This window comes from Neltuma alba, unplaced genomic scaffold (genome assembly GCF_004799145.2).
Source record: "Neltuma alba isolate B1F8T4 unplaced genomic scaffold, ASM479914v2 tig00003082_pilon, whole genome shotgun sequence".
In the NCBI taxonomy this organism is placed as follows: domain Eukaryota; kingdom Viridiplantae; phylum Streptophyta; class Magnoliopsida; order Fabales; family Fabaceae; genus Neltuma; species Neltuma alba.
Window position 1 is genome coordinate 39,664 of NW_021633133.1, and position 16,297 is coordinate 55,960.

Sequence of the window (16,297 nt, forward strand, 5' to 3'; positions counted from 1 at the left end):
AATATCTAACTTAATTAATATTCTTAGTATTTATAAATTAATTATCTAATTCTCACGTATAGGATTGGAGGGAGTATTAAATATCATTAACTTATATTTAATCTTCCATCTTCGATTAGACAGACCAAATCACGATATCTTCATATAAACTTTGTCTATACCTAAGCAGGTTGGCTTCATTAGATTCATATCTTCTCCCTCGTTCATCATATCAGATCCACCTGGCTAGTTTCAATTGTTCACATTCGATTCTTATCATATATTCATTAATTTATTATTATTTAGAATTTTTTCCCCATGAGATTTATGGCCTATAAATACGCCATGAGAAGCAGCAAAGCAGAGCACAGCAACTAATTGTCTTCTTATATTCTCTTCTTCTTTCAGATCACACCACACTTGCAGACATGGAGCTGTTCCAGAATAAGAAGCTCGTCGTTTCAGCTTCATCTTTGTTGGATAAGATCAACCCTTTCACTGCAACTGATGAAGCCATCTCCAACCACATCATCGGAATCCATGACTCGCAGGCCCCCAAGTACGATATCGGGTCTCTTTACAATGTTGTCTCCAACATTGTCAAGAGCTCCACTCACATCGGCACCTCCCTCGATCTCAAGGTTATTAATTACTTGTACTTAAACCCCATTTTTCTTACGATTACTTTCTGTTTGTTTATTCATCAATTAACTATCATTTGTTTGTGTATTATTCCAACAGCGTCCCAAAGCTGTTGAACTTGTGGAAGACAAGGTTCCACAGTCCAGTTTCATGCCACCTTTCAGTACCCTCAAAGAAATTGCTTGTCAGGTCATTATTCTTCATTTCTTGTTCTTATATATTCACTTTTCAGATCTGTCTTTTCCAAAAAAAATAACAAGTTAGGTCGAATGGAAGAGACTGGATACTAATAAATTGGTGTTATAGATGACATGCAAGCCTTTTGAGAAATCTACGGCACACCAAACAGTGGTGGGAATTCTGGAGAAGCTTAAAAGCTACTCATGGGACGCAAAGGCAGTGATAGCTCTCTCGGCTTTTTCTTTGGACTTCGGCGAAACATGGCGTCTTTCTCTCATGGAACGTACCAAGGAAAATGCTCTTGAACTCCATATCTTCAGGCTTGCTGAAGAAGCCAAGCCTAGCAAGAACAACTTAGACCTCATTAACACGTTGGTGGATATTTCATTCAAACTTATTGAGGGGATTTCAACATTGGAGAAGAAGATCGCTGACAAGTCTCCTAGCCAAACTTTGTATCATGCTCCTCGAGAACTCTATGCTTATTGGGCAATCTTGGCCCTACTTACTTGTTCTAATCGAATGACCGAACTGTGAGTATCTCAGTTCTATTTCATCACCTTTAGTCTTTCGTCCACATATATATAGATCTCTTCTCGTAGCTAGGGATAATAGCAAAGCGATAAATAGAGGCTTTGATGGGCCGTCTTTGAGTCTCAAAACTTTATCAGCATAAGGTCATATTTCAAAGCTCAAAAAGTATTTATATATGTGCTTATAAATTACAACTTTCGTAAGATATGAGTCACATCTTTGTAATTAATAATATGAATAATTGTTTGTTTGTTTTCTTAATACAACTATTAGGGCTTTTTTTAAAAAAAAAAGATTTTTGGTCCCAATGTGTCATGTCAGAAAATAAAGTAATCCTATATATATTCTTGTGTACACATAAACACGCTATTATATTGGGAAAGAATCCAAATTCTTATGTTAGGAATTTGATATGACTTTAGAGCAGGTGAAGAGAATGGATTCCACTTCTATCTTTCTCTTGCGCTCTTCATCGTTAGATGAATCCAAAGCTTTTTACATACCGTTTTTAAGGACTGTTTTTTATTTTTTTTTAATGAATATTTATCCCTTCACAGACTTCATATGTATTTGGCCAAAAAAAGAAACACTTATATGTATGCTTACAGTTACAAATCAGATGATTCTTTCTAATGATATATATAGTCATTTTGTTTGGGAAGTTCTATTACCTTATGTGCCAATTTTTCGAATTGATGTAGGGATTGGAACATCAAATCCGAAGTTGTTGGGAAGCTCAATCACGTTCTCATGAGATTGAATAATGAGTTGAATGCGATTCAACGTGAAGAAGGTTATAGAAAAGAACTGCTTTTATGAACCCTTTTTTTTCAAGTTTTCAATAATTATTATTTTCAAGTTTTTTCAAGCTCATCAAACATTTACAAATATCAGGGGTTTTAATTGCAGATCACCGAGTTACTTAGAAAACATAAATGTCCAATTGCAACTGACAGCTTATCAAACATTTACAAGTATCAGGAGTTTTAATTGCAGATCACCGAGTTACTTAGAAAACATAAATGTCCAATTGCAACTGACACTCTCATTTTGACCACGTTCTGAATTGATACTTGCAACTTATTTTTTTAACAAAAATTTGTTGAAACAAAAATGTTATCAAATTGAAGTTTTGGGACTTAATTAAAACTGTCGTTTTCCCTATAATTATATATATATATATATATATATCTCTCTCTCTCCCCCAAAGCTAACAATGCTAGCTTCATTGAAATTTTCAGATGAAGAGAAAGACCAAGCATGGCGAGAGGATGTGTTTAAGTCTCCTTCTGGAATTGTGGATCTTTTGAGGGCTCTCATCTTCTCTAGGGAAATTACTGAGCTCGAAATCTTCGATAACACTACTCAGAAAGTGGTAATTTCTCCAAAATTTTACACTCAGTACATTAATTTAAAATATAAAAAAAAAATACAAGAATAAGAATTTTTTTTAATTATCATAGTAGTCACAAAGTTTAAATGAAATGTGCTTTTTTAGGTAAGCAATGATGTTTTGAAGACGAAGAATCTTTTGCTGTTCATTTCTAGTCTGGACAACATCGAAGACGAGATTTGGGCTTTGAAATCTGTCCATGAGGCATTCAAAAAAGACGAAGAGAAACAAAATTACCAAATCCTATGGGTTCCTGTGGTGGAGGAAACAGATGATCATAAGATAACTGATGATCAGAAGGAAAAGTTCAAGCAGCTAAAATCAAACATGCCATGGTACGTCTTACAGAACTTATTCGTGATTAAAGGCAAGAAGGTATTAGAAGAGAAGTGGCATTACCAGGGAAAGCCTATTGTGGTCGTCACAAACCCTAGAGGTCAAGTCATTCACCGTAATGCAATGTACATGATCTTCGTTTGGAAGATTGAAGCCTTCCCATTTCGACATGAGGATGAAGAAAGACTCTCCCTTCAATGGAAGTGGTTTTGGAATGAAGCAACCAAAGTTTTCCCAGACATTGGAAAATGGGTCAGTATTAATCGATTATGTATTCAGTCCCTAAACTTTTAACTCCTTGCAACAACTTCGTCCTTTAATTTTTATGATTAACTTACCATGAAAAATATTTTGATCTGCAGATTCAGAGTGAGACGTACATCTTCATTTATGGAGGGACTGACGTTGCTAATACCCAGAGGATTGGTACACTGTTAGACTCCATTAAGAAGGACCCCATCATCAAGCAAGCAGACGCCATAATCGAGCATTTTAACTTCACAACAAAGCATGATCAAGCATCCAATTTCTGGGCCAGCATCACCAACTCGATGTTAAGCCGACTTCAAAAGAAGGATCATGAGCAAGACACTGTTCTTAAAGAAATCGAAACATTATTGTCATACAAGAACGAGAAAGCTTGGGCCCTTCTGAGCAAGGGCCCCAATGTGCTGGTAATAGGGTTTGATTCCGTGGTTACGAACGTACTGGAGACTTTCGAAGAATGGAAAGTGAACGTGCAAGTTCTTCAAGGCTTTGATAATGCATTTATAAAGTATTACAATGAAAAGAAGGCTAGTGTTCCTCCTCCTTGTCTCCACTTCCAATTGAGCAATATACGATCAGGAGTTCCTTTCACTATCAGTTGCCCTGAGCCTTCTTGCAAGAAGAAGATTATGGAAGTTGAAACAGTTAGCTACAACTGTTGCCATGGGATCCATTCTCACAAAGCACCAATGGCGAACCTGAACGGCGAGATTGGAACCCCACTTCTGAAGGCCAAATGGACTCCATGATCATTGATGATCAATATGCGTCGATGGATGAACTAGCTGCCTGCACTGCTTTCTGTTGTCTATGATATAAATAATGAATAAAATGTCTGTGTCTTTTATATATGAACCTCTATAGTGTGTACTACTTTTGTTTGTTGTGTCATGTGTACTTGTCTGGTTTTGTATGGATTTTATCATGTACTCTGTGTTTACTTCAATAAATAATCGAGTTATGAAGTAATAATTTTGCCCTTTTACTTTAGCATGTTGGAAACTTGTTTTTCTTTTGACAAAGATTTGACATCTGATATAATATATATATATATATATATATATATATCCTCAAATGGAATTGTGAAAAATAATTAGAAATATGGACGTCTTTGATATTTCCCAATTCTCTTATCACTTTTTGCGCATAATCTTGAGCTTTTAACATCTCATTGTGACTAAAATGTGTCAATTGTATGTTTAATAGGTTTCCAAGTGATTTTTAGAATAAAATTATTTAATTGTGCAATTGTGATTGAATTCTTGTTAAATGATTATTTCACATGAATTTGTTCACTCAGGCCTGTGATTCTTAAGAAGCAATTGGAAATATGGAGCTCCTTTTCCATTGACTTAATTAAGAACTGGTTTTCCCATGCTTCTCATCAGTGAAATTTTGTTCTTTCTTCATTGTTAAGTGCCGGCCACTTATCGCGTTCCACTGGGCTTGTTTTTGACCCTGTTTAGTATATCTTATTTATAAGTTATTTTTAACATGTTTTATACTTATCAAAAAAAATTTTAAGATGCCAACAAAAGTTCGTTTAGTTGGTAATAGGAAGTCGATTCATAACTTAAAAGATCCTAGGTTTAAATCATGCTATTGATATGAGGATCTTATTGTTAGGTAATCTGTAAGTATCTCTATAACATTCTCTAAGTATGAAAATATGTTCTGACTCTAGTGAGTACCTAGACCCAACTCACATAAATCTTTTGTTATAAAACAATCTTAAAATTTATTAAGCTCTTAAAATTTAACAATTTTCTAATTCTATCCATATTTAATATATATTATGTGGCATGAGAAAAGAAGGCAACACAATAATATACAAAGGAAAAAGTTATTAATAGAAGGTGGCAGCAAAGAATTTGTAATAGGAAAAAAGGCGGTGTTGATGGAGAATTTTTCTTTTTCTTTCTTTGTTCAGTTTGTTGTCGTTATGCATATGATTAAAGGCTTGGGGTCAACAAAACATTGAAATAATGAAAGGAAAATTTAATTTAAAGACCGTAGTACAGAATTAATTAAAAGCCTCTAAAACTTTCTAAAACTTTACTGCAGGACCAAGGGGCAAACTAATATTAATTTCACAAAGAAAATGATGCTATTGCATCTCATAATACTTATTGCGGGATGACATGTAAATGGACTAATTCTAGTTGTAAATAAAGGTATGTATGTTGCAAATTATCTAGTCTCACTTGCAAATGGGCTCTCCCATACTTGTTCACTCATAAATACCTTCTTTAGGTGAAGGAGGTGACATGTAAATAGACTAATTCTAGTTATAAATAAATGTGTATATGTTGCAAATTGTTTGGTCCTACTTGCAAATATGTTCTTCCACATTTGTTCACTCACAGACACTTTCTTCATGTGGTAAATGGACTAATTCTAATTGTAAATATATGTATGTATATTACAAATTATTTAATCTCACTTGCAAATGGGTTCTCCCACTTTTATTATGAGGGGGAATAGCATCATTTTTTTTTGTGGATTTAATATCAGGTTGCCTTTTTAGTCCTGCAGTGACATTTTAGAAAGTTTTGGATGCTCTTTGAAATTAATTTTGTACTGCGGCACTTAAACCAAATTTTCCCAATAATAAAAGCCAACAAATTTTGCAATCAATACGGATGTCTCCCAAAAGCACTTTGGTGGAAAACAGCTAATTAAAGTGAGATTTTCTTTTTCCTACTGTGCATGCAACGTGGTTTTTTAAGCACCACGCTTATCTTCACGTGCTTCATATATAATCAGGTTAGGCTCATAGTTTATGCGAGGTCTCTATAAGCCCATTTCTTTTGCCCATACCAAGGACTAAGCCTGATGATTTAAGTTTTGGGTTAGTATTACCTTTAGCTACGTTTCTGAAAATTGATCTTTTCTTTTATTGTAATCCCAAAAGCTTTACATCGGTGATTTTGATCCTTGACACGTTGTCTCAAGAACCAAAAGCACGGTTGCAGAACAAAAATATTTTTAGGCGAACCAAAATGATATCAAATTTCAGTAACTAATTAAAAGAAAAAATAATATGTCAAATTTCAACAACTATACACAATATTAACCCATAACTATTTCATATGGAATTAAATTCAAGCAATTTTAAGTTTATTGGGGGTTACTTATTCCAAAAGTGTTTTCAATATTAAGAAAGACTCTAGAGTCAAGACCCTTGCTGAAAAACTCATAGTCTCTTCCCCAAGAACGAACTAGCCGGAGTGTAAAATTTTACGTACATATAGATGCAGAATTTCTTTCTTTCTTTGTTTTTTTTTTTGAGTGTCCTCCCATCAACTTAATTATCTCAAAACAACTTAGTTAATCAAAGTTGTATGAGTTATATTTAAAACTACCTAAGTTTATCAAAATTTAAAACCTTTAAAATTTTGCTTTAAAGAAGATTCTCAATCACAAACTAAAATTCTCTATCTCTCTGGTGTTTTTTATAAGTCCTTCATAAATTTTTTTTTCCTTATCTTAAACTAATCATTTTTATACATGCAAATGAAAGAAGATCAAATAAATAAGATGACAAGGGAGATTAGCAGAAAAACATGGGATCCTAATGTCTTCAAGAATATGGGATTCACGGCTATACGTAATTAATTATGTGTCCTATTTTTTTCTATATGAATTTATAGTTTAATGATAATATTTTAAAAATAGGACATATGACCTTATATGATTAGAAAACTTGGCAAAATGAGTATAAGAAATTTGACCTAAGTTCAATGAGTTAAGTGTGGACTCCATATGATAGTAAGGCGTTATGAGGGGGGTGTTTAGGAAATGATTTTTGATTGATCTAATAAGGTCTAGAAAACATCTAGGCGTGGTCTCATGCATCAACACTATAATATTTAATTTACTTAAAGAGGGAGAAATTTCCAGGATATACCAAATATTATATTCTTTACCTTGTTGACAAGATATTCCCATGCCATTTACCTTCAGTACTTGTAATTTTCTCTTTTTCTCGAAGAGTCTGACACAGTACAAAGTTAAAGACAGATGAATCTCATCCTTCCCAAAAGCAAAGGATCCGACTTCAAAAAAGAAACTCTAATTATAATATGATAAAAATGTGTGCTTGTGCTGTGTTTCCGTCTGTCTGTTTACATATATATCACTAAAAGAACATTAATTGAGCTAACTGAGCTGAGAAGGTTTATATATGAATAGTTCATCACATCGCTTTCTGGGAAACCTGCAGATTTCTGGGAGTGAAAATAGATCATAAAGATGAAATCGAAGCAATTATTAAAACCACTAACCCTAAGTGATAGCCAGATCCTGGATCTCCGTTGCAATAAGTTCCATGTCGACGTTGACAAGACTAATTGTGAAGAATCCTTCACCGTCGAAGCTCTTTTCAGCGTTGTCTCAATGATTATGAATTGCTCATTGGTCATACTGATGCGGCCCCCAAGGTACGTAATATTTAACCTTCATGATCTGATATATATATATATATATATATATATGAGATAATGATTGGTTTATTATTTTTTATATGCGCGCACACACAGATTGTAGAACATGAGAAGGCTATTCTACGCAATTTCGAGCCACCAACACATATACTGAGGCCTATTTCTTGTCTGGTTAGTATCTTATTGCATGCTTTTATTTATCTTGCACTTAGACGAAGCGTTGTTGAAAATCGTTTGAGATTTGAACTTTGTTATTATTATTTCCGAATTTAACTCTCAGCCTATCATCGAGTCAAATCAATAGACTACTTTGATACACACACTCTTCTAGTTGTATTTATAAAGTAGAGAGAATAAATTCTTTTGTCCTATTTATAAGGCACTCAGAAAAATCTTTTATATGGATGTACAATTTTATCCTTCATTTATTATTGTTTTGACTTTCTTTACATGAGATATAGTGTATATTAAATAGGAATAAAATTAGAAAGTTGTTGAATTTTAAATAAGAGTTGATGAATTTTAAGATTTTTCTTGACTTATGTGAAATATGTTGGAAGTAACTTATAAATAGGATCAGAGGAGTATATATGCAGGTCTCAATTTGTTTTTTTGAACATTGCCAAGCGACAAATCACTGAAACCTGAGTGATGTGTAGCTTTTGCTTTCTAGATATGTCTGTAATTAAAATGTCTCCTTGAAAAATACATCTTATAGTAATTTTAATTTTTTACAAGGATATATTTCGAGAAAAAATTAGCAATCTCACTTTATAACTCAGAATTGAGACCTATATGTAAAACACGGAGGAAGTTCATTATGTGATTGGAGATGCATGAATGAAATAGCAGAGGACGAATGAACGCGTAACTCAATTGGTAACACCACTGATGGGGATATTTTGTTAGGGGAGGATTCTCTTGTAATTCGTAAAGCATAGGGAGAGAAAGAGAAAAGGATTTAATGATTTTAATGGGGCCCACCATGAACACTTCTCTTTGTTTTTCTCTTCACAAGAACTACCTGGTACCCGGAGGGAATCCAATTTGCATAATTTGATAAGCGAAAATTTGTGTGCGGATGAAACCTTATTTTCACCTCCCTTCAGATTTATTTTTATTTTGAATTTTTGATGTTAAAAAAATTATCCTATATTTTTAAAATAAAAAATTAATAATTTTCTTTTGAAAATTATATATACGGGCTGGTCAATGAAAATTTTTATTTTGGTTTCTTATTAGAATAAAATACTCTAACCTCCCTTGCACTTTGTCTTAATTATACAAACCTCCCATCTATTTTAAAAACATACACTTAAATTCAAATTGTTAAATTTGTTAAGAATATTTTTAAAAGATATTTTTTTAATCAAAATTTATGTTAAAATACTTTTATTTACTAATTTACCCTTCATAACAATAAATCCCTAAATTTTAGTTAAAACTATTTTGAAAAGTCTAAGATTTTTTTTTTAATGTAAAACAGAAAAGAGAAAGGGGAAGAGAAGAATATTAGAGAGAAAGGGAGAGCAAAAACGAGAATGGGAATGGAAAAAAACTATCTGATATATCAAAAGCTAAGTCTGCCTACACGATAGAAACCTAGGGTACTTATAAGCTAATTTTAAATAAAATAATTAAAATGCAAAATCAATAAATGGGTTAATGGGTAGTTAACAAAATAAATAACTAACAAAAGAAAATTAATTAATTAAATCTGCATCATTTGGCTCCCGGTTCGAAGAACTCGCCACCGGAGAGTTAGAAAGCTGGTAGCTGTCGAGGAGGGCAACATCCACATGACGAAACTCGTCCTCGGTGAGCCATGTAGCATTTGAATCAGGACAGCCTTTCCAACGAACGAGGTAACGACTGACGGGACTTGCTGGAGTTAGAATTGTCTACTCATCCATCACGGCGTCAATGGCTTCCGCGAGAGGCGCAACTCTAGCATGGGTGGGGTTGGGGCTTAGTGAGTCTGAGTACCTGCAGAGTCATCAGAACACAAAGGGGGCGGCTCGAAAGTGCCTCGGTAAGGAACAAGATCCTCAATATTAAATACTGGACTAATAAACATATTTGGAGGTAACTTTAATAAGTATGCATTGGGCCCTAACTTCTTGGAAACACAAAACAGGCCAGAGGCGTGGGCGTGCAGCTTTTTGTAAGGCCTCTTTGGGAAACGCTCAGGCCGTATACGAGCCATGACAAGGTCACCAACATCGAACTCCTGGTGACGTCGATGGACATCAGCAGCTATCTTATACCTGTCATTATTTAAAGCTAACTTCCACCTAACCTCAACATGAATATCGTGAAGGCGATGCGCAAAGGTCTCGGCGGACTCAGAAGGGCGAGCAAACAGGGGAAGGGGAACAAGGTCAATAGGCTGCTTTGGGTTGTGACCCTGGACAATTTGGAATGGGCTTTTACAAGTGGATCTATTGACTGAGTTATTGTAAGCAAATTCAGCTATAGACAAGACTAAATCCCAGTTACCAGGCTTATCGCCAACTAAACTATGGAGCAGGTCACCTAAGCTATAGTTAGTCACTTCAGTCTGTCAGTCAGTCTAAGGGTGGAAAGCAGACGAGAACTTCAGTTGTGTACCAAAGAGCTTCCAGAGGGTCTTCTAGGAATAGCTGACAAACTTGACATCCCTATCAGAGATGATGGTGGTAGGTAGATTGTGAAGATACACGACCTCTTGAAAGAAAAGCTTGGCCAGATGTGAGGCATCATAGTCCTATTGCATGGGATGAAATGTGCCATTTTCGAGAACCTATCAACTACAACCAAGACAGAATCATGCCCTCGCACTGTCTTTAGCAACCCAAGCATGAAATCCATACTAATGTCCTTCCAAGGTGCCTCAGGAACAGGAAGAGGCGTGTACAACCCAGTATTCCTCTTCTTTGCCTTTGCTGTATGGCATGTATGACACTGGGAAAGGATTCGAGCAACATCACGCTTAAGGGAAGGCCAGTAGAACCTGTCTTCAACCATGGCCATAGTCTTCTGAATGCCAAAGTGTCCGGCTAGCCCTCCCACGTGTAATTCCCAAACGAGAAAATCGCGTAGTGATGTGCAGGGAATACACAACCTACACCCACGGAATAGGTAGCCATCATCGATTAGGAAATTCACATAAGCTTGGCGGTTGCCATCTTTAACCTCATCATAAATGATGCCAAAAGTCAGGACACGAACTATACTCGTCCTTGAGCCTGTCAAATCCCACAACATTAACTGTTAGGGTGTTGAGAACGTGGATTCTCTAGCTAACAGCATCAGCTACCTTGTTCTCTACCCCTGGGCAGTGCTTGACCACAAAGGTAAATTCTTGAATGAACTCGCTCCACTTGGCATGTTTGGCATTCAAGTGTTGTTAGGAGCTAAGGAACTTGACAGACTGGTGGTCTGAGTAGATGACAAACTGTTAGGGGAGGAGATAGTACTTCCAATGCTCCAATGAGCAAACAATGGCATAGAACTCTTTGTCGTACGTGGAGTACTTTTGCTTGGCCTCATTAAGCTTCTCACTGAAGTAAGCGACAGGGTGGCCTTCTTGGCTTAAAACGCCTCTAATTCCAACCCCGAAATCACAAGCAACTTCAAAGCACTTGTGAAAGTCAGGTAAAGCTAGGATGAGAGCACTCGAGAGTTTCTTCTTAATAGTGCTGAAAGCTATGGAGGCTGTGGGAGTCTACTTAAACTTATCCTTCTTCAAATAGTCAGTAATTGCAGACATAAGGGTGTTGAAATCTCTGATGAAACGCCGATAGAAGGACGCTAGCCCATAAAAGCTGCGTGCTTCATGCAGTGTCTGTGGTTCTGGCTAATCTTGGATGGCTCAAACCTTTACGGGATTTGCGGACAAGCCTTGTTCTGAGACGATGAATCCAAGAAACGTAACTTGACTCTGCAGGAAGGAGCACTATGGTAGGTTAAGATATAACTTCTCCTTCTGAAGGGTCAGGAGCACCTACCTAAGGTGATGCAAGTAGTCATCTCTGGATTTACTGAAAACCAGAATGTCATCAAAATAGACAACCACAAACTTTCCTAGATAAGGCTGCAACACATGCGTCATCACTCGCATGAATGTGCTCGGGGCGTTCATTAAGCCCAATGGCATAACGAGCCACTTGTATAGTCCATCTTACGTCTTGAACGTGGTCTTCCACTCATCTCCTGGCCTGATTCAAATCTGATGGTAACCACTGCGAAGATCGAGCTTGGAGAACCACTTAGATCCAGACACCAAATCAAGCATGTCTTCTAACCTAGGGATCAGGAACCGATACTTGACGGTTATCTTGTTGATGGCTTGACTGTCAACACACATTCTCCATGAGCCGTCTTTCTTCGGAGTCAAAAGGGCAGGGACAGCACAAGGACTGAGGCTATGCTGGATGTAGCCCTTCTCAAGCAAGCCGTTAACCTGTCGATTGAGCTCTTCCCGATCTTTAGGGTTCATCCTATAGTGTGAAAGATTGGGGAGCTGTGATCCTGGAACAAAATCGATTGCATGTTGGATGTTCCTTATGGGTGGCAAGTCAGGAGGTAACTCCTCAGGTGCAACATCCTTAAACTCGTCCAAGAGTTGGGACACCTCTTTTGGAAAATTGTCAGGTATTGGTGCAGAAGGAGAAATGACCTTGGAAACGACAGCAAGGATGACATCAACCTCCCTACTTTCTTCTATGAACTACTTCTCTATCAGGAGGTGAAGGTTAATAAGCTTAGAGGTGGATCCTTTCGTGGGGGCAGGACCTTTTGCTTTGTACTCAGGCTTCGCAGGACGAAGTAAGATGGTCTTGCCCTCATGCTTGAAGATGTGGTTGTTTGCTTGGCCTTGGATAGTGACATCATGGTCATATAGCCACGGGCATCCTAAAAAAATGTGAGACACATCTATGGGAATCACGACACACAAGATATCTTCCTTGTAGTCACCCGAATGGAGTGGGACACGACACTGCTGGGTGATAAGCAATGAAGTGTTGTTGACCCATGCAACACGGAAAGGCTTAGCAATTGGTTCCGTCTTGAGTCCAAGACGAGCGACACCTCGAGTAGAGATCACATTCCTTTCACTTCCACTGCCAATAACCAACTTGCATGATTTGTCACTGCACTTCACAAAGGTGTGAAAGATGTTGTTTTGTTTCCAGGAGTCATCTAGTATTGGGACAGTTAGGAGACATCACATCACTCCAAGATGGCCCGATAGCACTTTATCACAATTAATCTCTTCGTCCACGTCAGAATGAATATCGACAGGGTCAACGACTACATCTAGCACACTCTCGAGTAAGGCATCATCCTGAGATTCGAAAAGCAACGCACGTTGCAGGCACCTTGAAGCGATGTGTCCCTTGGAGTAACACTTGAAACACTCTATTGTTGAGCTACCTGCATGAACATTTGAGGCTGATGACTCCCTTGGTCTTGAAGCACTTGGCCCTGAAAGTTGATGACTTACCCGTTGATTGGCTGAGGTAGCGGAGTTGCGAGCAGGATGAGACTCTAAACAGGAGAAGCTGGGATGCTTGAAGGAGGGATATTTAGGCAGAGAGTAAATCTTAATAGCCTTATGATATGCTTCCTCTAAACTGTAGGGGCGGTTTACTCTGAGCTCCCTCTATATGTCATCCCTAAGGCAGTTGATGAATCTCTTGATAATGACAAAACTCCGGCTCATTTAAGTCGTTGCAGATCAGAAGGTCATCATATCGAGAGACATAGTCAGCTGCAGACAAGGTTCCCTGCTTGAGGTTATTCAATTGGTTGAAAAGCGTGCTCAAGTGGCTGACTGGTACATACTTTTCCTTAAGCTTCAACTTCATCTCCTCCCAAGTCATGATAGGAGGTTGCCCTAAGAGTTCGAGGTTCGCTTGGACATGCTGCCAATACTTCTGTGCAGATCCGATGAGCTTCATCTTGGTAAAGCAAACGCGCTGCATGTCACTCATATTGTACCGCTCAAAGTAGTTGTCCATGGTGGCTAACCAATTGAGGAAGGCATTCACATCTAATCAACCATCAAAGTCAGGTGCCTCAACCTTAACCCTCTTCATCGCATTATCATTGTAGTCTTGTCGAGGGGTGTCTCGGTATTGCCTAGGTGGCGACGGGTCTCGTCCATATCTGGGGCGAGCTGCGTACCCTCCGTAGGTACGTCAATTCCCAAGATGGGATTTATAACGATTCTTTGTACCTTGTTCATCCCATGGGTTGTCCTCTTCCTCGAGGGGTTGGGGAAAGGCCTCAACATGCGATGGTCTAACCTGTGGGTTATGCAGACTTATAGAAAGTTGGGAGCCTTTAGTGTGAGATGGTCCGACGGTGTCAAGCTTGGTGTGCGCTTGAGTGGTCTCAGGGGCATTTTCAAGAATTCCTTCTACACCCTTACTAAAGACCTTCCTATCAATTCTTAGGAGAGAATCTCTAATTTCCTGCTGGGAGGTCCTAAGCTCTTGATTAGCTATCTTAAGCTCCTGAGTAGTGGCTCTAAGCTCTTGACACTGGGAGTTATATTCTTGCTTAATCTCGGCCAAGGATTCCTTAAGGCATTTGGTGAGTTCATTCAGTTTTAGTTCAAAGGTTTGAAGTCTCTAGTCCATTTGGGATTGAAGGGAGCTAACACAGGGTTCTAAGGATTGAAGTGCTTGGTCTAAGGTGTCTTGTCTATTTTCAATATCACAAATAGTCATGCAATAGATAGGCAAAAGCTAATAATAAATAATGAAGCAAGCAAAGAAGCTACTAATAAAATGACAATAAATTCTTTTTTTGCCCCTTTTTTCTCTCTTTTTTTTCCTTCTTTTTTTCTAAGCTATAAAATAATAATCAGGAATAAATAACCAAAAATATATATACAGGCAGCAGTGGTATCCAGCAAGAACAACGTCCCAAAGCAATAAAAGTAACCTCCAGTATACTAAAAAGTCATAGCAATTAATTAGAGGGTTGATTAGGCCTTACCGACGTAGCTTTACGACAGCAAAAAAATACCCCAATACTCCTGGGTGACTACTCTTAGTGTTGGGAGGGTCGGTGGTGGAAGAAATGGTGCAAAACGGGGTCAAAACGGCAAAAGCCGCGATCTGGGTGAGCTGGCAATGCGGCGGAGTGTGGAGACCACCCGTAGGGACTGTGATAGCACATGGGGGCGCGTGGAACACCGGTTAGCCGTGAGATTTCTAGGTCTGGCCGTGTTCCTCCCTACGAACCCGATGAGGGTGGTTTCACACTGATCAGATGCCGGACGAGCGAGATCTGGGCCTCTGAAGTGATGCCTACAGCGACTTTGCGCAGGGGAGGAGTTTGCGTCGTGCGTGGTGATTTCTGACAGTTCTTGGCAGTGGATCACCGGGGTTTGGATGGTTTGTTGCAAGAGTAAGGACCGGTGGTGATGGAACGGCGAGCGGAGTCGTGATGTGGTTGAACAAAGGTGCAGGACGGTGGTGAGCGACAGTTGTGGAGTTTCTTGGACTAAGGGCGCGTTTGGATGTTAGGAATTGAAAGAAATTAATCACACAAGGATCACAACCAGGCTGTGATACCAAAATTGATGTAAAACAAAAAAGAGAAAGGGGAAGAGAAGGAGATCAGAGAAGAATATTAGAGAGAAAGGGAGAGCAAAGACGAAAATGGGAATGGAAGAAAACTATCTGATACGTCAAAAGCCAAGTCTGCCTACACGATAGAAACCTAGGGTACTTATAACCTAATTTTAAATAAAATAATTAAAATGCAAAATCAATAAATGGGTTAGTGGGTAGTTAACAAAATAAATAACTAACAAAAGAAAATTAATTAATTAAATCTACATCATTTTTACTTTAATTTTATTCTTTATTTTTTAAAATAGTTATTTGTTTAATGTTTTTATCATATTTAGACAGAAAATTAAGTAATTTATTTAATGTAAACATAAAAAATTGAATGGAAGTTTAATTAAATTTTTAAATAAATATATAATCAATCAAATAACTTATAAATGTTTGCAACAAAATTTTTGTTTAAAAATTTTAAATTATAAATTTAAATGATTTATATAATGTCCCAAACTCACATAATTTATATTATATGATAAAAAATATGCATTTAAAATATTTTTTGGCCATTTAGGAAAAGAAACCTAAATAAATAATTTTCAATATGTTATGAAGAATTAAAATTATATAATTCTATAATATAGTCAAAATTAATCAATTTTACATATTAAAAAATTTGAAAATATATGTATTATAATTATTTTTATTGTATCAAAAAATATTTTTTTTAATATACATAAATTTTCAAAAAATGTTTATGTTAATAAGAGATATTTTGGTCAAAATAAAAGTTTGAAAATCAAACTTAACAATTAACTAACGGTTGGATGGACAAAAATGAAACCTTAAACATATAAGGATGATTTATGTAATATATATTTTAATTTTAAAGAATATTTATATATATTTTCAAAATAAAACAGAGATTTTTATAATTTAGATAAAAGAGAGGGTAA

At 36.9% G+C, this 16,297-nt stretch overlaps 1 protein-coding gene across 1 annotated transcript; it reads left to right on the forward strand.

Annotated features, from left to right (window-relative positions):
• Positions 1–407: 407 nt before the first annotated feature.
• LOC114740235 (protein SIEVE ELEMENT OCCLUSION B-like) lies at positions 408–4,080 on the forward strand. Its single transcript, XM_028928355.1, has 7 exons — positions 408–620; positions 721–810; positions 928–1,334; positions 2,037–2,128; positions 2,577–2,710; positions 2,834–3,316; positions 3,427–4,080. Exons 1-7 carry the CDS (start codon positions 408–410, stop codon positions 4,078–4,080), a joined length of 2,073 nt encoding a protein of 690 aa, XP_028784188.1.
• Positions 4,081–16,297: the final 12,217 nt, after the last annotated feature.